We start from the raw sequence: 24,633 nt of genomic DNA, 5'->3' as shown, positions 1-24,633 counted from the left end.
CAGTTGCTAGTTCCGTGCCAGTTCACACCACCAATCTGTGACTCTTTGGTGGCTTCAACGACTGCATGTTGTCAAATTCTGGCACACTGAAAAATCTTCAAATTACTGGGGCAGGCTAATAGTTTTTTTTCTCAGTGTTTAACAGCTTCCAGCCATGGTATCATGTAATGTTCTCGTTGGGTAGCCTGATTTATTACAAGAACACTTGTCGTTAAAGTTGTAAATGATTTATAAACTTTAACTGTGGGTAAACCATGTACAAGACAACAAATGAAATGCAATAAAATCATGCGAAACAGCTTCTCTCTTTGACATCCACTAGCCAGTCTGAGGGGTCAGTTGACTAAAATTTACTTATATACTAATGAGACTCCTAGTGGTCAATCGGTGATTACAACACAGCCATGATATTACTCAACTCGGCAGACTGCATGTCAAAATTCATTGTGGTCTGCTGTGTGCTTGTTGGAACCAACAATTCTACGGACATGTGCTTGTAGGATTAGAATAGCGGTTTTAATATACTTACAACAGAGCCAGCCTGTTAGCCGTTGAACTTTCGGTGAACTGACTGGCTGACCCTGTGGCATGGATCTTTATACAGCAGTTCCAGGGGGAGGAGTCCTGGGCGGAGCCAAGGGAGGAGCCCAGTACAAACTCTCGCGTATTCCCAGAGCTACTCCCCCTGGTGGTCAGGTAGTGCAACTGCACCTACAATATTGATACATATATACAGATTATAATACCGTGTGAATCTCATTCACCACAGTGCTGCAGACCCTCACCAACATGATGGCTAGCTCTTAACATGAGTTATATGGCAAACAGCTGAGAAGCTGGAGGAGGGGAAAGAAGAGGAGGATGCAAATAATGCAGCCACTTTCTGGTTGGACTGTCCATGATGCCGACTCTGTCTGTATGTGATACAGTAAACACAACCACAATTCCACATTTCCAAATAGTCCCACACCTTAAAGCTCTCTGTAACTGACCATTGCAATGTCTACCTGGGCACAAAGCAAAAACTAAAAGCTTTCAAAAAATATTCCACACTAAATTGATAAATCAAACTTTTTGCATATAAATGTGAATTACTCTTGAACATTCCCTCAGTATCTGGACTCCATCGCGAGAATCCCCAGGGGGCGGCGTGAATCCCGCCCCGCCGTTCTGTTGCCGGCTGCCATATTCTCCAGCGCTGGTTTTTGGGTGGGAGTGGGGATCACGTCGCACCCGTCGGGGTCCGTTGGCAGAGCCCCCCCCCCCCAGCAATTCTCCGGGCCCCGATGGACCGAGCATCCGTCGGCTACTGGCCAGTCCCGCCGGCGTGAATTGTACATGGTCCCACATGGTGGATCCTGGCTGGTAGGCTGGCAGGTGCGGTCCTCGGGAGGGGGGGGGGGGGGCGCAGGGGCTCACCGATCTGTGGGTGGGCCTGTGCTGAGGGGACACTCCTTCCTTCTGTACCGGCCTCTGTAGGGCTCAGCCATGGCCTGCGTGGAGAAGACACCCCCTGCGCATGCGCCAGAACACGCCGGTCAGTCTGCGCGTGCGCGGGACCATGTCGCCAGTTCTGCACATGCGCGGGTGCACGCCGGCCCTTTGGCACCAGTTGGTGTGGTGCCAACCTCTCCGGCGCCAGCCTTGCCCCCCGGACGTGCGGAGGATTCCGCAACTTCTGGTCGGCCCGACGCCGGAGTGGTCCGCGCCGCTTTTTACTCCGGCATCGGGACATTGCGGGGATTCAGGAGAATCCCGCTCCTTGTGTCTGTGACTTGTCCGAATATTCCAAGCAGTGTTACCCAAATGTCTGGTGGAAGGCTGTGGATTTACATTGGGGGAGACTGCAGGCGGCCTTGCAAGATGGCCTTGAGCAGCTCTGGCCGCAGAAGCCTGGCTTCAGAATGCAATATCTCTTATGAGCAGTAACAATCTAGGCTTGCTTGGCTGAAAGGTAACAGCAATGTCACCGGTAGAGTACGAGGGCTGAAAGGATGAGTATTGTCATCATGAGAGAGGATAACAGGTTCATCCGACACGAGCCATTGTCATTCAGCGGGTGGAGCTTCAGTAATCCTAGTAATCCTTTGAAGGACAGATTACTGGACTGCTGCGTTGCCCTGCAAGTCATTTGAACACTGGTATCCGCAATTTCATAGAATTTACAGTGCAGAAGGAGGTCATTCGGCCCATCGAGTCTGCACCAGCTCTTGGAAAGAGCACCCTACCCAACACCACACCTCCACCCTATCCCCATAACCCAGTAACCCCACCCAACACTAAAGGCAATTTTGGACACTAACGGCAATTTAGCACGGCCAATCCACCTAACCTGCACATCTTTGGACTATGGGAGGAAACCGGAGCACACATGGGGAGAACGTGCAGACTCCGCACAGACAGTGACCCAAGCCGGGATCGATCATGGGACCCTGGAGCTGTGAAGCAATTGTGCTAACCACTATGCTACCGTGCTGCCCTTGCCCATGGACGCAAGCCAATAAATTGGCTTGTGTGTTAGGCAGCTGACCTTGCATTACTTCAGTCTGAGCTAGTACTGCAGTACCCCGACAGTGCGTGGCTCCTGGGTGGGTTCTACAGTGGGAGTCGAGGCATCAGCCATCCCAATCCACAAAATGGTTAGGTCCTCAAATGTGCTATTAGAGTTTGGCCACTCCTTCCTTGTTGGAAAGGATGGGTTCCATGTCTGCACAAAGTTCACTGCAAAGTTAGGACTGGACTGCTCCATCCCCGTTGACATTACATGCAGACTTCCTGACAGGTCTGCCAATTCATTGTGTATGTCTTTTCTCGGCTGCCCATCAAAGTGCTGATCTGAATCCTCTTCAGCAAATACCATCTTCATCACAGGAATAAGAACATGCAACCTCCTTTGTCCCCCAATGTTTAGTTCCTGTGGCCTCTTGTTCTACATCATCATTTCCTGGAAGAAAGAGTGAAGTGGGCCAGTCAGTGTAATGTAGTCACTTAGTTGAGTATTCATGGGTCAGAAGAATTATTGAAACAAGAAATTCAGATACAGTAAAATGCAACAAATGCTTACAAAAGATTACTTTTATACAGAGGGAGTATTTTCAATATCGTATCTGATTTAAAATTTGTTAATATTCTGTTTCATTAGTCCAAAGTTGAAGTGAATATAACTCATCCTCACCAGGGATTTTTTTTTTGGTGAGGCCGATTGATTTCAAAGAATTCTGATGGAATTTCTTATATCATTTAAACATGCCTATATATTTTTCTAAACATTCAATATGTGATTGTTTTTCTTTGCAGGTACTGTATCATTAATTTCTTTGGCTATATTGTCATATGATCGTTATATTACAATCACTGGAACAACAGAAGCTGACAGAACAAACTACCGTAAAGCCTTTGCTGGGATTTCATTTTCTTGGATCTACTCATTGATTTGGACATTGCCCCCTCTATTTGGATGGAGTCGCTACGGTCCTGAGGGACCAGGAACTACATGTTCTGTGAACTGGTACTCCAAAGACACTGCCAATGTGTCTTATATTATGTGTCTCTTCACCTTCTGTCTGGTCATCCCCTTTCTGGTGATTGTCTACTGTTATGGAAAGATGCTGCTGACAGTGAAGAAGGTAAGTCGCACCATTTTCCTTTTTTTAATCTAGGACCCACGTTGATGTTACTGTAATAATAATAATCACTTATTGTTACAAGTAGGCTTCAATGAAGTTGCTGTAAAAAGCCCCTAGTCACCACATTCCGGCACCTGTTCGGGGAGGCCGGTACGGGAATTGAACCAATGCTGCTGGTCTTGTTCTGCATTACAAGCCAGCTGTTTAGCCCACTGTGCTAAACCAGCACCAGTGTACCAGCACTAAGGAATGGCCTAAGGTGGAGGGTATGCTCAATTAGGCAGTGGATCATAAGAAGGTGCTTGTGCCAGAGCTCCATTGTTGATGACTGCAGAAAAATACCTGAACTTGGGAAGAAACCATTTGGTTTGAGTAAAATATAATTGTGTTCAAGGGAAAAGTTGCACTCGGGCTGAGTAATAAGGATAGGCTTTTTCTGTTGATGGAAGGGTCGAGAAACAGAGGATACCAATTGAGGTGATTGACAAAAGAAGCAATGGGGATATGAGGAAAAACCTACTGACACAGCAAGTGATTAAGATCGGGGAATATATTGCCTGAGAGTATGGTGGAGGCAGATTCAATTGCAGTTTCCAGAAAAGGCTTTGGATAATTACCTGAAGAGAAAGATGTTACAGGGGAAAATGATGAGGGAGTGGAAATAGCTTTGCTGCTCTTGCAGAGAGCCTGCACAGACACGAATGCGAAGAATGGCCTCCTTCTGTCCTGTCGCCATTCTACGGGATGGAAGTTTTGAATGTTATAAATTCCAGTCCTTCTAATTCTGTCTGTGAATTCTCCACCCATTAAATTGAATGGGGCAACTTTGACACTCTGCAATAGTGCCAAATGGATGGTAGTGAGTTGGCAACCCCATTACCCATCTCTCTTAAGAGGCACGTGTCAGCATATTCTGGTGTAGGTGTGTGGACTTTGTGTGAGAGTGTAAAGAGGGAGACAGTAAATTGGTACCCTGCTTTGTAACAATGAAAATAGAGAGAGATGTAAAACAGACTATAAAACCTGCTAACATCCATTTATACTATTGTCCCAAATCAAAATTACCCCCTAATGTGTGCAACATAGTGGGTGAACAACTTGAGAACACTTTCCCGAAGCTACTTCCACTCCCTCATTATTTTCCCCTGTAACATCTTTCTCTCAGGTAATTATCCAAATCCTTTTCTAAAAGCTGCAATTGAACTGAAATCATTACATGTGATTGACCAGATATCCAATGTGCCAGGCAGGGGCTATCAAAATTCACAGCAAGGAAAGTTCACACCATTAGGAAACAATAACAGTGTATTCAGCCAAGAGCACATTTCCCCAGGATGAAGTGGTTCAGGATCAACACAGGCTGTTAGATAGTACCACCTGTTTGACTGAATAACAACCCCCTAAATAATCCATGTTTAAATTGCCAGAAGCTGTTTTCATGGTGTGGTGTAAGTTCAAGTAATTTAACAACTGCCTGTGGTACATGTGGTCTTGTTATAAAATGAATGGAGTTGCTCTGTAACACAATCCATCCTCCTGATCTATGCTGTGAATTGAACAGCCTTCTGTCAAGGAGATCTCAAATGGCCGATCTCGTGGCAAATATAATATTCAAAATTAAATGCAACAGTAAGAAATATTTTCCTGCCTTTTTTTGCACAGAGATGGGGAGAGTGTTTTGAACTTTCCTTCAATACATATTTATGATAATTGAAGTCAATGGGACTTGAATGAGGGCTTGAAAATCCTCGTGGAGCCTATGGTTATATTACATAACCACCTTCAAGGCTCTGACAGCCAAAGCCAGGAACCCTTAACCCACCCCACTGATGGCCAGGAGAGCAATTCGGTAAACTGTTCCCCACCTTCTGCTTATTGTTGCGTGTTGCAACTCCTACCAGGAGATCTGCGGACACGGTATGTCACACTCATTTGTCTTACTGTTCTCACGCATTCACAATAGCTTATTCTGTGGCATCCATCGCTCAATTATGCCACTTTCCGCTGCCCTCCACTTTGTCTTCCAGGAGTGATCTGTGTAGCTATTCAGCTCTGATCAAATGGTCAAAATACTGGCATTTGTTTTTCTGGATGTCACCTTTCAAGAGTTCTTTTCACTCTTGCAATTTCAAACACCTCTTCATTTGTCTTATAGTCTGTATGTGAGATTGATAGCATATGTCTTTGCATCCACATTTCAACGGTCTCTATTTTCTTCCACAGCTCTTTATTTATGGTCCAGATTACTGAGGCAGACAGGAAGGTGGAAAAGAGTCCACACTGAGCCGAACAGGTTGAGTCAAAGCAAAAAGGTTTACTGCAACAGAATAAGAGTACAGAGCAGTTACTCTACTACGCAAGCCAGAACAGAGTTCTGTCTCGAGGAGTTTATACAGGATATAGAAGGGGGTGGCCTGCCTTTCAGTGGGGGAGTGCGTATTCCTCATTTGGGAATATCAATCCCCCAGTCTCGTATGTGTCCCTTAATCTGCTTAAGGTTTCATTAGTGTCCCATGACCTGCTTAACCCCAGTTTATGACATGTAGCATCTTTTTACCTTGGATTGGATTGGATTTGATTTCATACCTGATTAAAAGCTTGAGGTTTCTTGTTAACACATCCATCATCTTCATGAAGTTACCACTGGCTATCTCTATCCTTCATCTGTCTTCAGCACCATATCTGCAACCTTCTGTTATGACTTGTCCTAAATGGACAAACTTATATACTTGTCCCAGTGTGATACCATCCACTTTCATCTTCACTCTAGTTTCTTCTAATGTATTCCCTCTGTCTATTGTTTTTGTCATTTGGCATTCATCCTCAAACCATATTTTAAACTTAGGGATTTTATTTGGTATTTTTTGGGGCCTCTTCTTCTTCTGCAAATATCATTGTGCGTCGGCATACCTCAGGTTTGTTCTGGTCTTGTCTCCAAATTTTATCACTGGAAGTTCCTCCAATTATTTGAACATTCTTATGATCCCCAGTTGATGTTACTACTGGATAAGTCGTATCCCAGAATGGAACCTGGCTTGATCGATCCTGGGCTGGATTCTCCACTGGCGGGATTCTCCATTGCGCAAGCAGTGCACCCACACCCAGGGATTTCCCGATGACATGGGGCTGCCCACAATGGGAAACCCCATTGGCCTGCTGGCGGGACGGAGAATCCCGCAGCCGGCGGGGGCGTGTCGCACCAGAAAACTAGTGGGGCGGGACAGAAAATCTTTATTCTTGCTTTGGAAAGGTGGAAGGTGGCTACTGAACAGAGTCACAGGAATCTGCTGATGAACATTTAACAAAAGAACAAAACATTTATTAGACAAGGAAAAATAACTTTATCACACTATTCCTTCACCCATAATATACATTTTTATATAGAACATAGAACAGTACAGCACAGAACAGGCCCTTCGGCCCTCGATGTTGTGCCGAGCAATGATCACCCCACTTAAACCCACGTACCCCGTATCCCAACAATCCCCCCATTAACCTTACACTACGGGCAATTTAGCATGGCCAATCCACCTAACCTGCACATCTTTGGACTGTGGGAGGAAACCGGAGCACCCGGAGGAAACCCACGCACACACGGGGAGGACGTGCAGACTCCACACAGACAGTGACCCAGCCGGGAATCGAACCTGGGACCCTGGAGCTGTGAAGCATTGATGCTAACCACCATGCTACCGTGAGGCTACTGTGTATATAGATATACACAGGTTCATAAAGATAAAACAAGTTCCAAAATCCATCTTCAACTGTAATTTTCACAATATGTATACAGTAGTCCCCCGTTATACCGCGCTCCGCAATACCGCGGTTCGCGATATACGGCGGGGGGGGGGGGGGGGGGGGGGGGGGCTTATGGACCCCAACTTACTTGACTAATTTTAAACTCTTTTTGAAACAGCACCTTTTTTAGCCGCGATGATTACCCGTGATGATTAGACCGATTAGCAGCGATGATTACCCGCGATGATTAGACCGATTAGCAGCGATGATTACCCGCGATGATTAGACCGATTAGCAGCGATGATTACCCGTGATGATTAGACCGATTAGCAGCGATGATTACCCGCGATGATTAGACCGATTAGCAGCGATGATTACCCGCGATGATTAGACCGATTAGCAGCGATGATTACCCGCGATGATTACTGTAGAACGATTAGCCGCGATGAGTAGCCGCGACCGATTAGCCCGATTACCCAGCCATGAAAGGGATACCTTTTCCAGTGCAGGTATCTTCGAGTTCAGTTACTGTCGTTCAAAATGTTTAAGCGCACGTCTTACACGGTGAAGCAAAAGATACATTTGATAGACCGGCTTCGAAACGGGGAAACAAAGGCAAAATTATCCAGAGAGACTGGTGTACCAGAGTCAACCCTCCGTGGGTGGGTGAAAGATGAGCCCAATTTAAGAACATATGTTGGGACAGTTTCTCAGAGTGAAGGGCTTACCAGGAAAAAGGCAAGGAACGCTAGTGACATTAACTTAGAGAAGGCTGTGTTCACCTGGTTTGTCCAGGAACAGTCTGGTGGCACCACCCTATCTGGACCTATCATCAGGACTCAGGCTGAGAAGTTCCATCACCAGCTCTACCCAGAGGACACCAATTTTGTAGCCAGCAAGGGTTGGCTCCATCGGATCCAGAAAAGACATGGGATAGGTGCAGTTACCATCAGTGGTGAACAGAGATTCGCCGACTCAGGAGCAGCAGCAGCCTTTCCCGACATCCTCAAGAACTACATGGTGCAAGAGGAGCTGACCCCAGAGCAACTCTACAATGCAGATGAGTCAGGGCTATACTGGAAGATGCTGCCTGACAAGACCCTAGCTGTCAAGGATGATGCCCACAAGACTCTGGGGTTCAAGCAAGCCAAGAACAGGCTCACCATCCTGTTTGCCAGCAATGCCACGGGAACACACAAGCTGAAGCCATTGATTGTGGGCAAATTCAAGTCTCCTAGATGCTTTCACCACATCAACATGGAGAACCTACCCATTACCTACCGGAACTCTGGCAAAGCCTGGATGACAGCTTCCTTATTTGAGGAGTTGTTCTTCAAGTTCTTCGTACCCAGTGTCAGGGACCACCTTAGTGCCCGCAACTTACCGCAGAAGGCCACACTCCTACTGGACAACTGCTCAGCCCACCCTCAGGGAGATGTTCTCAAGACCAGGGATGAGCAGATCCAAGTGCTCTATCTCCCAAAGAACACCACCAGCAAGATCCAGCCATGTGATGCTGGCATCATTCAGACCTTCACGTCTGTATACAAAAAGGAACTGATCCTGGAAATGATAGACTCTCCTCTCACTGTCCCAGATTACCTGAAAGCCATCACCATCAAGGATGCCTGTTATCTGGCAGGGAAGGCCTGGGGAGCTGTGACAGAGAAGACCATCGCCAACTGCTGCAACAAGGCCCTAGGAGCAGCACTCCCACGACCCCAACATTACCCGGATGAAGAGGACTTTGTAGGCTTTACTGAAGCAGAGATCAGGGCAGCTGAGGAGAGGCTAGAGGACCACCTGGATGAGAACCTAACACTCCAGGATTGGGTGAACAGGTGGGCAGCAGCAGAGGATGACATGGCACCCGCAGAAACATTCACAGAGGAGGAGATCATCGACCAGGTCACGCAAGAGGAGGCAGAAGAAGAAGAAGAACCCCAGCCCACAGTGGCAAAGAGCCACTCGGATGCCATCATGCACCTGAAGTGGCTCATAGCATACACAGAGCAACAGGACTTCGACCCGATATACATCCTCCACCTGAAGAACCTCCAGAGGCAAGCACAAGTCAAGATGAGGAAGGGGATGTGCCAGAAGAAACTCACAGACTTTTTAAAATGATTTTTAAAAATATGCTTGTAAGTACAATTTTAAGTATATTATTGTATGTATATATTATTGTATATATTTTAATAAATTTAAAACTTGATTTAAGACTTGAACGAACTTTGATGTTATTTTATTTAAAACGCCCTTCCATTCAGCAATGTTCAGCACAGTCAGCGATGTTTCCTCTCGTTCATTCATTTGGATATCCGCCATCTTGGATATCCGCGGCTCGGATACAACGTGGGTGGCTGTCTTGGACCCGAACACCCGTGGTATAACGGGGGACTACTGTACTGGCCATGTACTAATAGGCAGTGTGAATCACTCAGTCCTATGATTAAAAGGTCTTGCCATCTCTGAGTAAGAACCCAAAAATGTCACTGCAGACATGTAGGTTGGCCACACCACACTCTGAACCCAAGTGACAGATGTAAGCACCCTCTCTGGATGTCTCATCAACTCTGCCCAAGTCTGGTCACACTGTGAGCCAACTGGTCTCAGAGAAACTCAGTCTTGCAGAATTTTCTACGGAACAGTGCTTTCACTTGGAACTACTGATAATTTTAAGTAAGTTACATTTGTGTTATGAGCGTTAGAAATAAGCCATAGCTTTAAGTTTAATTTATATTTTGTATTTGTGTGTTAAGAAAGGAGTTTTTCATCAAGGATCCACCTCGAGGGTTTCCATCTTTCTTCTGATGTTCCTCTCCGCTGGATCACCATTTGCATTCAGGCTTCAGCTTCAACGCACACTCTCTCAGATACTCAGCCATACCAACAGAACACGACTGCTTCACGGGCCCATAGTCGGGAGTCACTAACTTCTGGCTGTCTCCTCTGATATTCTGGTTTCTTGCAAGTCCACTTTGCCTTGATTATATTTCCCACAACTTTCTCTCTTTAATTCAGAGTGTTTTCCTTTGCTCCTTACTTTAACTTCACTGAACAGGACCTTGTTCAGATTGCAGTCTTGTTCCTTAATCCAACTGTCTTCTTAGGCTTATTGTTTTGTCCCACTCCCTGGTTTCTGGGACTTTCTCCGGTTCTTTTGCAAAATCTGCTTTCTGCAATTCCTTCTCCTGCCTATTTCCCTCTGGCACCTGCTTCCAAGTGAACTAAAACTGTTTTCTGTTTCTCCCTGTGTCTGTGAGCTTCCTGTTGCTGGGCAACAGCACATTATTCTTTCTGCTTTTGTACTTTCTAACTTTGTAAAACCTCATTAAAATGCAGGAAGACAAACAGATCCACAGTCAGGCATTACTCTGAAGTGAAACAAAGGGTTAGGCTTCCCCTGAACACAACACAAAATGGAAGTGAAACGCAAAGCTATAGCTTATTCCTAACACCCACAATACAAATATAACTTACTTAAAACTATCCCGCGTTCCTAACAATATTTCTTCTGTGTTCAGACTGAATCATTTTGGTGACAGTACACAACCTCATCATATTCCTCTCTTCACTCTGATTGCCAATCCTCTAGCCCGATGCTCAATATAGGTCCCAATATAGATTATTGATGAATTTTCATATATTCTAGTTTCACCGTACAAAATCCAGATCCAAATATTTCAAGTAGAGACACTTGTTGCTTTATTATTTATAGTATGATTTGGATAGTATTTGTGACAGATTGGGCTTGTTTCCAAATTCTTTAAATAGTCATGGATAACATTAAATCACTTTTAGCTTCTGCTGTTTCTGAAGGCAACACTCCTAAAAATGAATGACCCACACTTGTCACTAGTGGCAGGCAATACATTACAAGTTGGTTTAATTTCTTTAACCTAGTGATAAGGTACCATTGGTCTTGCTCTTGTTATGAATAAAGGATGTAGCGAAAGTTAAAGTCGACTATAAGAAGTGCTAGGTGCTGCTGCATCACAGCTCTCATGCCCTGGGAGAAAAAAAAAAATTCTATTTCTCTTTTTATTATCTGAGCTTGTGAAAGAAAAGCAGGAAGGAACACGGCCAGCATTCATTCTCCCATTCACACTGTAAATTCTCTGCTGCATTTTTAAAGTTTAAACCTGGGATTGGACTTCAACCAGTCCATTGACCTTTCCTGGGATGTGGAATTCTTAGGTGGCCTGGAAAGATTCATTCAGAGGGTCTGGGGTTTTATAGGATGGTTAGCAGTCAAGGGGTTAATAATGATCAAGCTGTTCTGAGATTTCTGGAGGGAAATTCTGGGATTCTTAATCCGAGATGGCAAGACCTTTTGATCATAGGACTGCTGAGTCCTTTCCTGTTCACCTTGGTCATTGTGGGTTCAGTTGTTGAAACCCAGGCACTGTGATCATGCTGATTGTCAGGTGGTTGGGGTTGTTATAATGAGTTTTTGGCCCCTTTCACAAAGCCTGGTTCAATGTCTAGCTCGGGTGCGAACACGCCTGGGTTGTTACAGTTACTGTTGCTAGGCACTGTGGGTTGGCACTAAAATAGGCAGGTAACCTTCTCCCGAACATGGACAAGCTTTTCTGGGCCTTGATGTTCGGAAGACTGCCTTATGGAAGATGCCTCTCCCATACCCTACCAGCCAGGGCTACAGTGATGTAGCCTGCTGGGTTGTTACATGTCATTTTGAATGCAGTGGGCTGATCTGTCAGTTTGCCTCACAGTTCTGCATTAAGGTGGAGGAGTATGGAGTTAGTCATCTTGGAATATCTCTGCTAGTCAGTTGCATAGTAAAGGTCTCAAAGTGGGATTCACCTGTGCCTCCATGAAATCCGTTGTTAGTGCTCTGATGTTTCTTTTTTGCTTTGGGAATGAGTCTTCCTGGAGGATTGTTGCTCGTTCTACTGTTAGTGTGATTAACACGTCTCCATTTAAAGGACATGTGCTTAACACTGGTTTGGCTCTGTATCTGTATCTATGCTCAGGAGTCGCCAGGTGCCGTAACAGAGACACCGTCACAAGTTATCAAGATCAAGTTCAAAGCAATAAGTCTTAACACCGATCAGTAAGTCTAAACAATTAGTGTTTATTATAACAGATATAATAAATACTCATGCACACGCTAAAAGACTAATACTTATTTCTACTATTAAACGACTAAATACTTATCTAAGTAGGAACCAGCAAGGTCAGGGGACAAGGCCTTTGTTCCTTTCTGGACTGCACGTTCATTCACTAATAGTCGGCAAGAGTATAAGCAATGCCTGGGTCACGTAGCGATCGTTGTTTTGGCACTTACTGAAAGATGGCTGATGCTCAACGGCCGGTGATGAAAGACAGGATCTGGAGGCTGGGTTCGGAGTCAGGATGCAACAGCCTAGGCCGGAGTCTGGAAGCAACAGACCAAATCATGTGCTTGACCTTCATTTTATAGGTCCTAGAGGTCCGTGCCCCTTGGGGCGGGCTCTTTCACCTGCTAGGTATCGATTGGGTCTCGATATCATTCGAATTCCCCTATCCTGGAGTCGTTCCTCGATGGCGGGGGCGGTTCCTAGGGGTCATTGACCTGGGTTCTCTGGCGCCATTCTGGCTGGGTAGCTATAGAAAGTATCAATCGATACTTAGAATGTTTCTATTGTATCTGGGACTGGGCCGGTATCATCTCATTAGTATGCAGATCGCTTTCCTATTTGCACCTTTGGCTGAGTCTCTGCACCTGCCTTGAAACCGGTTTCTACGAGTGTCTCACTGTTGAAAGCTTCTGCAAGCTGTTTGTCCTTACTATGGCTGTTTTTCCCTGCAGTCTTAGCAGTTCTCCATTTTGTAGACTGGTGTCCATTTTAGAGGGCTACAGGATATTTAAAGTCTTTTGGAAAATAACCAGATTCTAGTCGATGGTCAAATCTTGCTGTACCTCTCTGTTGCTATCCAACTAAGTGAGGCATCACCTTCACTCTGGGTCGATTTGGGAACTTTCCTGGTCCCTATTAAAATTTGCTATAAAGAGGCTCCTTAGCTTTAGACTTAGTAATGGGTGCTCTCCTAACTTGTTTTATGTCCTCAAGTTACAGCTCCGGCTATGTGGGGCATCTCCCTCACTATCTCTTTCCCTGCTCTGGGACTTCTCTTGTCCCTATTTGATTCTGGCATTCTATTCTATTTAAATTCTATTGGCCCTTCCTGGAATTCTTTTAACTCTGACCTGACTTTGGCTTTGTTAAATACAAGCAGTTCTCGCTCCAGTGTTATGGGTTCATTTCACACTTTTGGGCCTCTGAACATTTGTCAGCACTCTTCACTCCTGCAGATTTCTCCTGGCTAACGTTAGCCTTCTCTTTTGCTAACTAACACTTTGCTGCTGTTCAAATCATTTCCGAGGAGGAAATCAATTCCTGCTACTGGTAGTTCGGGGTTGGTTCCTATTGTGACAGAGCCTGAAATGAGGGCACACTCAAGGTAGACCCTGTGGAGGGGCGCAAACACAGATCCTCTTCCCGCTCCACTAATCAGAGCTTTGGCATTCAAGGAGGACTCAAGCGGTGGGAAGTTTCCCTCCAATATTAAGGACCGAGTGGTCCCTGTATCCTAGAGCAATACAATGGATTTGCTCACATCTAGGGTGGGTACGGGGAACACTGTTCCTGATAGGAGTAAACTCCGAAAGCACTCTGCGAGTTGATTCGACTTGGACGCACCTAGTGTCATGCCCTCAAGGGACCTAGATCCAGCTGTGAGGGTCCCTTCCTGCTCTGCTGCAGTACCCATTGAGGTGTCCTTTGGGGGAGGGCAGCATGGTAGCACAGTGGTTCGCACTGTTGCTTCACTGTGTCAGTGATTCGGGTCCGATTCCCATCTTGGGTCACCGTCTGTGAGGAGTCTGCACATTTTCCCCGTGTCTGCATGGGTTTCCTCCGGGTGCTCTAGTTTCTTCCCACAAGTCTCAAAAGATGTGCTTGTTCGGTGAATTGGATATTCTGAATTCTCCCTCTGTGTACCCGAACAGGCACCGGAATGTGGTGACAAGGGGATTTTCACCGTAACTTCATTGCAGTGTTAATGTAAGCTTACTTGTGGCATTAATAAAGATTATTATTATTAATTATTCCTATGGGGCTCTGTTAGACCCACTGACTTTCCTCTCAACTTCCAGAGCTCTGGGATGGCCTTTTTTCTGCAATGGAAACACACCGGTCTCCAGCTGCCCTCCTCTCAGGTTGAAAGAGGACATCTCACACTCTTACTGGTATTTTCTTTTGTGAGCGCGGGATGAGGTGGGGTTTTTCCTACCTAGGTCGCCCTGCCCACATTTCCAAGGCTCAAGGTTTGGAGAGAGTCTTCCTGAGTTTCCAGGCCTATGGGTGAGATCACAGCTGTCAGCAGTGATGGCTGTATCCTGGGCTGTGAGGATTCTCTGCTCCTCCAAGTGTGTGCTCAGCGGTTTTAACGCCTTCAACAATACCACCTCACGTAATCCCTCATGGGTGCGCAAGATCTTTAAAGACCATGCCCATCAGTCAAACACAATTTGCTTCTGCTCTTCTAACTCCATGCAGGTTTGCATGGTTTTCGTACGAGCTTTACAGAATTGCTGGCAATATACTTCTGGGTCTGTCTCTTAGGCACTGCGGATAACAGTCTTGATCTGTTCATAATACATGGACACATCAGGAGTCAGCTTGGAATAGATCTCTTAGGGCTCCCACTGACAGCAGCCCTGGAATTAAAAATATCTGGATATCTGATGATCATTTTAGCTGTCCTGTTATTTTTTCCAAACTGGCAAAAAAATGACTCCATTTAGTCTCTTCAAATTTGGGATTAACTGGTTTTCCTCAGGGCCTCAGCGAGAGGTTCTGGGTTAGGGAGATAGGGTTGCTACCGCGGTAGTAGACAGAAAATTTCCCTCACAGCTTCTAGCTATCTGGCTTCTCTCCCTTCGTGCTCGTAGCTCCACTTCCAATTTTTGGAGATGGAAATCTCTTTCTCTCTTTCCCTTTCTTAAACATTTCCCTGTATTCTGGGCTTTTCCAGATCAAATGTGACTAGTGGAGAGGATTTGCAATCCAGGTTCAACCCTTCATCTATCTTTTCTGTCAACTGTGTGGGATCCAAAAATTCTATCAGCAACTGGATCAGTTTGCTTCTCTTCACTTTACTGTGTAATTTTAACTGTACCGACCTAGCGACTGCTTTCAGTTGCTCTGTGCTTAAGGTTGTTAATATTCTGCCGTTCAAGTTTTCTTGCATGATCAATATCTGGGCATCAAAAGTTGCCATTTTCTTATTTGTAAGTTACTGTATTTTAAAATTCATTCCAGCCACCAGGTTTTTTCTCTGAACTTCCAATTGACCCTTTTACTTCAAATTTGGTTTGTGTTTTGACTTGGACTCTGCTCAAATTCAAATAGGTGTACATTGACTGTAGCTCCCAATTTCTGTTGTGGACAGGAAGGTGTCCGTTCAGACAGCATTCATTTCCCCTCTCACCACCCAATGGCTTGTTCCTTTTTAAATAAGCGGTGGTGTATCTCCCAACCCGTCGGTTTTTGTGTGATCCAATTCCCACTAATAACCTTATAGCAAACTCGGAATTAGGATGTTAGTTTATTGCACACATTCAAAAACTGTGACACATGCATGCCCCTCTGCACAGGCACAGTAAAACATGGGATAGGGAAAAGAAGGTTTTACCATACAGAGACAACAGAGAAAATAAATATTGGTTAATGCGAGTTTCAGAGTCCAGAGTGAAAGTCCAATAAGGAATTCCTTCACGTCGGTCAGGGAACTGAAAGCTGGCGCTGTCAAATTTGCTTTTCCAGTGATGTCGATATCACAAGATGAAATAAGCACTCAGAGAAGAACTGTGAAGTAACTTCTGTTGATCTCGGACACAAAGAAAAATAACTCAGAAGCAGAGGGTCATCCACGTTAAAGGGGCGAGATTCTCCCGTACCCAGCGGGGCGGGGGGTCCCGGCGTGTTGGAGTGGCATGAACCACTCCGGCATCGGGCCACCCCAAAGGTGCGGAAGTCTCGGCCAAGCCCTAACATTGAAGGGCTAGGCCCGCACCGGAGTGGTTGGCGCCCCGCCGGCCGGCGGGAACAGCCTTTGGCGTCACGCCAGCTGGGGCCGAAGGGACTTCGCCGGCCGGCAGAAGTCCACGCATGCGCCGGAGTGTCAGTGGCTGCTGACGTCATCCCCGCGCATGCGCAGGGTAGGGGGTCACTCCCACCTCCGCCATCGTGAGTACTGTGGCAAAGGTAGAAGGAAAAGAGTGCCCCCACGGCACAGGCCGATCGCGGGCCAGGTCACCGTGGGGGCACCCCCCAGGGCCAGATCGCCCCGTGCGCCCCCCCCCCCCCCCCCCAGGACCCCGGAGTCCGCCCGCTCCACCTGCTCCCACCGGTAAGGTAGGTGGTTTGATCCATGTCGGCGGGACCAGCATGACAGCGGCGGGACTTCGGCCCATCGCGGGCCGGAGAATCGCCGGGGGGGGGGCCAGCTGACAGGCGCAGCGCGATTCCCGCCCCTGTCAAATCTCTGGTGCCGGAGACTTCGGGACACGGTGGGGGCGGGATTGATGCCGGCCCCCGATGATTCTCCGACCCAGTGGGGGGTCGGAGAATCCCGCCCCGGTCATTGTTCAGCCAAGAAGTCCAAATTAAAATTAAGACATGAGGATTTTTTTAAAAATTCGTTCAGGGGATGTGTGCCCTTGAACTAAATGGTTTGCTCGGCCATTGAAGAGTCAGAGAATTCCTGCAGTGCAGAAGGAGGCCATTCAGCCCATCATATCTGCACAAACCCTATGTAACCCCTATCCCTGCAACTCCATCTAGGGACAATTTAGCATAATCAATCCACCTAGCCTGCACATCTTTGGACTGTGGGAGGAAATCAGAGCCCCCGGAGGAAACCCACTCAGACACAAGGAGAATGTGCAAACTCCATGCAGACAGTCACCCGAGGTTGGAATCAAACCTGGGTTCCTGGTGCAGTGAAGCAGCAGTGCTAACCACTTTGGCACCATGCTGTTGGTCTGGAGTCACATGTAGGCCAATCCTGGTAAGCATGGCAGATTTCCATCCCGAAAGGGCATTAGTGAACCAGGTGGGTCTTTACAACAATCAACAGGGCAGCACGGTAGCATTGTGGATAGCACAATTGCTTCACAGCTCCAGGGTCCCAGGTTCGATTCCGGCTTGGATCACTGTCTGTGTGGAGTCTGCACATCCTCCCCGTGTGTGCGTGGGTTTCCTCCGGGTGCTCCGGTTTCCTCCCACAGTCCAAAGATGTGCAGGTTAGGTGGATTGGCCATGATAAATTGCCCTTAGTGTCCAAAATTGCCCTTAGTGTTGGGTGGAGTTACTCGGTTATGGGGATAGGGTGGAGGTGTTGACCTTGGGTAGGGTGCTCTTTCCAAGAGCCAGTGCAGATTCGATGGGCCGAATGGCCTCCTTCTGCACTGTACATTCTATGAACAATGGTTTCATGGTCATTGGACTTGTAATTCCAGATTTCTTTTTTATTGAAATTCAAATTTCACCACCTGCCTTGGTGGGATTTAAACCCAGGTTCCCAGAGCATGATACTGGTTCTCTAAATCAATAGTCCACCACCGCCACCTTACATTAAAAAAAAAATATATATATGTATATTATATATAAAGCATTATGTGTCGTTGCTTCAGAAAAGTAAATGCTTAGTCCTCCTCAATATACGTTGCGTTTAATCCTCATTCAAACACATCCAGCACAGAAAGTCATATCCTTCCTTAGAGTCAAGAGTTCCCATTCTTCCATACCCACCTCAGGCCCCCAACCATTGTCCAGGTTTGCGCCTCACTCGGCACAGTAAGCTCCCAGTGTGAACCTGATCATCAAGAGGGCTCTTGCCAGTGCAAAAAGAATTCCAGTAGTCTGCTGTGGGAATGTGACTGCAGAAGACCCAGCAAGGAACTTCAAAGCTGTGTGCAGGCCTCCAGCAAGTAAGATATTATTCTAAAGGTGGCTTCAGAATCGGAGTGGGAGGAGGGTTGGAACTGCTTGGGAAAAACCCAAAGGCAAACTGAGTGGGCTGGAATTTGTGATCGCATCACAATTGTACCAATTCATTTTGATTTCCAGGCTCTACATCTCCAATAGCATCTGTGGTGTGCACCTACAACATGCGTGCAGCTGTTCTTAAAGGGACAATCGACAAATAGAGGTTAGTTGAGTTCAGGAATGGATGGTGGACATTGAGTAAAGAGCAGCAGCTAGTTTCAATTATGCATCACTAGGGGGTAGTCAAGGGCAGGAGAGATTTACTTTTCCCAGCAATGGGAGGAACAAACCTACTGCTCTGACCAATCTGGGTGGTTAGAGGTATCTGAGGAAGTGAATGGCAGGAGTGTTGCAAAATCAGCCATGGCCCCTGCTTCTGGTTGCTACCCACTGACCTTTGGAGAGGGAATATCAGCCCCTCAACCCTCCTCCGGCTGCAACCCACCCACTGCTGTGCATGTTGTGCAGAACACAGCACACCACTGTCATTCTGTTTACACCAGCTAGTCAGTAAATCATGGTGCCCCCAGACCTATCTATTCCAATAGTTTTCCCAGTAAAATGAGCATGTGCTGTCAGGAATCACTCCTTCACCTCATAGAATCGTTGAATCCCTGCAGTGCAAAAGGAGGCCTGCATTGACCCTCCAAAAGAGCACTCCAGCTGGGCACCCCCCCCCCCCCCCCACCCAATCCATGCAACACCATAACCCCACCTAACCTTAGTGACATCTTTGGTCACTAAGGGGAAATTTAGCATGGCCAATCCACCTAACCTACACATCTTTGGACTGTGGGAAGAAACCAGAGCATCCGAAGGAAACCCACGCAGATGTGGGGAGAACGTGGAAACTCCACGCAGTCACCCAAGGCCGGAATCAAATCCGGGTCCCCGGCGCTGTGAGGCATCAGTGCTAACCACTGGGCCACCATGCCGCTCATTGGCACCATGAGCCAAGTTGGATGGGGAAAACCCTCGTCATTGATGAGTCTGCTCACTGGAAAGAAAAGACCCGGGGTGTTGGACTGCTGGGTCTTTGCTCCTGATCACTGCCAGGTGTTTCCTGCATTGGAGAGGGAGAGAGAGGAGAAATCAGCTAGGATTCCTCACTCTCACTTCCCCATTCTCTCTTCAGTATGAATGCACGATTATAGCTCTGAGGAAATCTGGTGCAGTTCTGCATGAACGTCTACTTCTGGTTGCACAGCAACTGAACACTGATGGGTGAATATCCCTTGCGGTTTATAATAACTCCCTGTTGCTGTTTTAGTGTTTGAAGTGGCTTGCCAATGGTTCACTGTACCTCTGGGGATCCAGTAAATGAGGCTAATCCAGTGTCTGCTCACTGTAGATATTCATCACTGGGACAGAAGCCATCACCAACCTGCAATACAAGCTGCTGCTGATACTGTCAGTCTGAAACCTTCAAAGTTTGAAATAAAGCTGCAGCCACACAAGAACCTCTCTGATAAACACCAGTTTCAATAGATGAGTTTTTATTTGGATCGGGCAACGACAAATTTAAATCCCACCTGAATTACCGTTCAATCTGCTTCAATGGTAATTTTTATGAGTTCAGGAAACCTGTTCCCATCAAATGAAATATGGAGGCAAGTTGAAAATAATTTTTTTTTTAAATCTCATTAATGTTTTCCAAGACTAACAGCTTCATTGATCCAGTTAGAAAATGACTGACATCAGCGTGTCTTCCACCAGAAACCAAATGCCCCTTTATTAATTCAGAAGATGCCGCATTGGAGACCGGTTGTTATACTGCAAAAAATAAAATCCACAAGTCTTGCTCCCCATCTAGCATAGAACATAGAACATACAGTGCAGAAGGAGGCCATTCGGCCCATCGAGTCTGCACCAACCCACTTAAGCCCTCACTTCCACCCTATCCCCGTAACCCAACAACTCCTCCTAACCTTTTTGATCACTAAAGGCAATTTATCATGGCCAATCCACCTAACCTGCACATCTTTGGACTGTGGGAGGAAACTCCCGGAGCACCCGGAGGAAACCCACGCAGACACGGGGAGAACGTGCAGACTCCGCACAGACAGTGACCCAGCGGAGAATCGAATCTGGGACCCTGGCGCTGTGAAGCCACAGTGCTATCCACTTGTGCTACCCTGCTGCCCTGACCAACCCAACCCAACTCTTGGGTTAAAATTCCCTCCAAAGTCTCTGTGACGAGGTAGAGAGTAGAATTCTGCAAATCCCTCTCTTCATTGGGGAACTCTGGGTCTTCTCCTCCACACCGACAGCCTGCCATTGTCTTGCATGTGACAGGAAGTGCCAGTAACACGGATGCAAAAAAAGAGGATCCAAACTCTCCACCACTGTTATTTGCATACTAAGAAGTCTTACAACACCAGGTTAAAGTCCAACAGGTTTGTTTCAAACACGAGCTTTCGGAGCACGGCTCCTTCTTCAGGTGAATGGTGATTCTTCAGGTGATTCACCTGAAGAAGGAGCCGTGCTCCGAAAGCTCGTGTTTGAAACAAACCTGTTGGACTTTAACCTGGTGTTGTAAGACTTCTTACTGTGCTCACCCCAGTCCAACGCCGGCATCTCCACATCATTTGCATACTATAGTCAACAACAGTTCTGGTTGGGGGGGGGGGGGGGGGGTGAAGGGGTGGTAGGGCTCAGCCCCCTTCATTTATCCCAACAGCATATAAACCAGGTTCTTATAGCTCTTCCACCGAAAGTACAATAAATGAGCTTCTGTATAAATTGAACCTGATATTTTTAAACTGTCCACATGCAGTGATTCTATCGCTGCCAGTATTTGAACAATCCTCTTAGTAAAACCGGGCAACTTTAGAACTGAAGCAACCACATCATAACATGTTTTGCTTTGAAATGATCAAAGTGCACCTTATTAAATGGTGGGGCAGTTGCAGTCTAAAGAATCGCATAGTTACATCACTGCTCGAGTATTGCATTTAGTTTCTTGATTGTTCAGTCAGATCCTAAGAACATGAGCCATGGACAAAAGAAATCCATTTTGTTCATCTATATTCATTTTTATATTATTCCAACTCAATCATATTATTCTCCAACTGCATCTTGCTCGCACTTGGTCCTTTCCGACCAACTCCTGAAGTGACACATTGACCAAAAATCTTTCTGGGATGCAAATCATCCAGATTCCGGATCGTTGGAGATGGGATGCAAGTTGGGAGATGTCCTGACGTACAGATATATGTGGAAATTGCCTAGGAAGGTTAAACGTCCAATGGGCTGTTTCCGCTGCCTGGGACCCTCTGTGAATGTCGCCACCCCTAAGATTAGGGCATGGATCTGGAGGACCTACCTGCATCCTTACCCTGGAAATGTTGGGAGGGTAGCACAGTGGTTAGCACTGTTGTTTCACAGCATCAAGGACCCGGGTTCGATTCCTGTCTTAGGTCACTGCCCATGTGCAGTCTGCATGTTCGCCCGTGTCTGCGTGGATATCCTTTGGGTTTCCTCCCACAAATCCCGAAAGACATGCTGTTAGGTGAGTTGGACATTCTGAATTCTCCCTCAGTGTACCCGAGCAGGCAGCGGAGTGTGGCGATTAGGGGATTTTCACAGTAACGTTATTGGAGTGTTGGTGTAAGGCTACTTGTCACACTGATAAAGATTATTATTCATACACTGCTTAATACCTGGTCTAACTTAATGGTTAGCCAGTGTAACTCAACGGCTATCACAATCCAACCCCCACAATTAAACCCCCAAGCTGACCAGACCCAACTACACTGTGACCTTCTAACCTGACCCGACTAACCCCTCCCCTCAGACCAAATGCCAACCTCTACTGGCTGATGGAAAATTGGCTGGTGGTGTGGCGACCAGAGGCTTTCCACAGTAACTTCATTGAAGCCTACTCATGACAATAAGTGAATATTTATTATTTAACCTTACCCCAACCATGTACCCACCTCAACCACAAATCTACCCTCACGCACCTAATCACTCACTCACTCTTTCACTCAGTCACTCATTGACTAACTCAGCTACTTAATTAAAGAGAGAATCTTGCCTCCAGCGAATGGCGCGGACAAATTTTCCATCCTCACTAGCTGTGGTAGTTGGGCGGAACCAAAATGGACAATCCAGTCCATTGTCTTCCACGGAATGCACAAAAGCCATGGCTTTAGATGTCAGGGTACAGTGGGGCATACTGTGCTCCGATGGACTTTAGACGCCTTCCAACTTTGTCAAAAACATTGCATCACTGTTTATTGCTACTGAACACCTTCACAGAATGAGACCTTTATGAAAAAATGAAATGAAAATCACTTATTGTCACGAGTAGGCTTCAATGAAGTTACTGTGAAAAGCCCCTAGTCGCCACATTCCGGCGCCTGTCCGGGGATGCTGGTACTGGAATCGAACCGTGCTGCTGGCCTGCTTGGTCTGCTTTAAAAGCCAGAGATTCAGCCTGGTGAGCTAAACCAGCCCCTCATTTATCGAGCCCATCATCGAGCATGGTCCCAAGTTATCTGGCTGACCCATCACCTTTTGCTAATCTTTGAAGTTGTAAAAATGCATAATTATGGGCTGGGGTCGTTGATTGTCACGGGGCCTCAGAGAAAGTAAACAATGTCTCTTTAATGTGCCTGGCTTCTGTTTAAAGGATGGAATCTTACAGAATTTGGGTGTCAGGCTCAGTCAGAAAACTGGGTTGCTATTTTACTAAAACGGAAAGAAGTCCCATAGTGAGTGCGTTTAGCCGCCTGTTTCCTGGCGATCGCCGCACCTAGAAACACAAAGCTATAAATTGGCACTTGCGTTCGACAAGGGGCCTCAGCGTGGATCACGTGGTCGAGGTGAGGCTGCACATAGTCCCATTTTGTGCGCTGAGGAGCTCCACTCGCTGGAACTCCTCAATGTAGCGGGAGATTGGGACTCCATTTTTAAATATCGTATGGCCTCCAAGACCCTCAAAGTAATCCCATACCCCTCAAAGCCCCAATGCACTGTAGGAAGGTCCCTGGGACTGGGACCCCCTGCACCTTCCCCAACACCCCCAGCCTGATCACCAGTGCATACAAAATGCCAGCTTGGCACCTTGACACTGTCAACCTGACTGTGCCAATGGGCAAGGACAGGCTGGCAGTTCCTGCAGTGTCAGGGTCCCACCCTGTCCAAAGGGCATGCACCTGGGGCCTCCGATCCCCTGGGAAACCCCCACAGGTGCCATTTCATCTAGTTTCCATTTATAGAGACCAGTACTGAACTGTGCTCGCCCAAGGTCTCTGAGGCAAAGGTGCCACGCCTCAGGTAACTCAGGAATATGCACATTAGAGTGAGACTAGCTGTCTCACTTAAAATGCAGATTTTCATTAGATCGTAGGATCATAGAATTTACAGTGCAGAAGGAGGCCATTCGGTCCATCGAGTCTGCACTGTCCCTTACAAAGAGCACCCTACTGAAGCCCACGTATCTACCCTACCCCCGTAACCCAATGGGGCTGGATTCTCCATTCCTGAGACTGTGGTGACGTCGGGGCAGGATTCATGGGCCGGGATTCTCCAACCTGGCGGCAGGTCGGAGAAGCTCGGGGGGAAGCGAGAATCACACCCCGATGCCAGCTTCCCCATTCTCCAATGCCGATTCTCGGCCCCCCCGGCAATTCTCTGGGCCCCGATGGGCCGAGTGGGCGACGAGTTTGGCCCAGTCCCGCCGGCGTGGGTTACTCAAGTAGCACACGGCGCGACCTGGAATGTGAGTCTGCAGGTGACATACTGGAGGGGGGGCGTGCGGGGGGATCTGACCCCGGGGGACGTACTGGAGGGGGGGGGGGGGGGGGTGCGGGGGGCATCTGACCCCGGGGGACATAGTGGAGGGGGGGGCGTGCGGGGGGGATCTGACCCCGGGGGACGTACTGGAGGGGGGGGGGGGGGGGGCGTGCGGGGGGCATCTGACCCCGGGGGACGTACTGGAGGGGGGGGCGTGCGGGGGGGATCTGACCCCGGGGGACGTACTGGAGGGGGGCATGCGGGGGGGGGATCTGACCCCGGGGGACGTACTGGAGGGGGGGGCGTGCGGGGGGGATCTGACCCCGGGGGACGTACTGGAGGGGGGGCATGCGGGGGGGGGATCTGACCCCGGGGGACGTACTGGAGGGGGGTGGGGGTGCAGGGGGATCTGACCCCGGGGGGTGGGGAGGGGCACGGTGGCCTGGCCCATAATCGGTCAGTGGGCA

At 47.5% G+C, this 24,633-nt stretch overlaps 1 protein-coding gene across 1 annotated transcript in view; it reads left to right on the top strand.

The window, feature by feature from the left end:
* Positions 1 to 24,633, top strand: part of LOC119976095 (pinopsin-like) — an 89,859-nt gene that overhangs the window by 28,074 nt on the left and 37,152 nt on the right. Inside the window, exon 2 of the mRNA XM_038816250.1 lies at positions 3,298 to 3,626. Coding sequence (XP_038672178.1) covers positions 3,298 to 3,626 — 329 coding nt within the window. The remainder of the gene's footprint in view (positions 1 to 3,297; positions 3,627 to 24,633) is intronic.

This window comes from Scyliorhinus canicula, chromosome 13 (genome assembly GCF_902713615.1).
Source record: "Scyliorhinus canicula chromosome 13, sScyCan1.1, whole genome shotgun sequence".
In the NCBI taxonomy this organism is placed as follows: domain Eukaryota; kingdom Metazoa; phylum Chordata; class Chondrichthyes; order Carcharhiniformes; family Scyliorhinidae; genus Scyliorhinus; species Scyliorhinus canicula.
The sequence above is the reverse complement of the archived record's forward strand: the minus strand, read 5'-3'. Positions and strand labels throughout refer to the sequence as shown.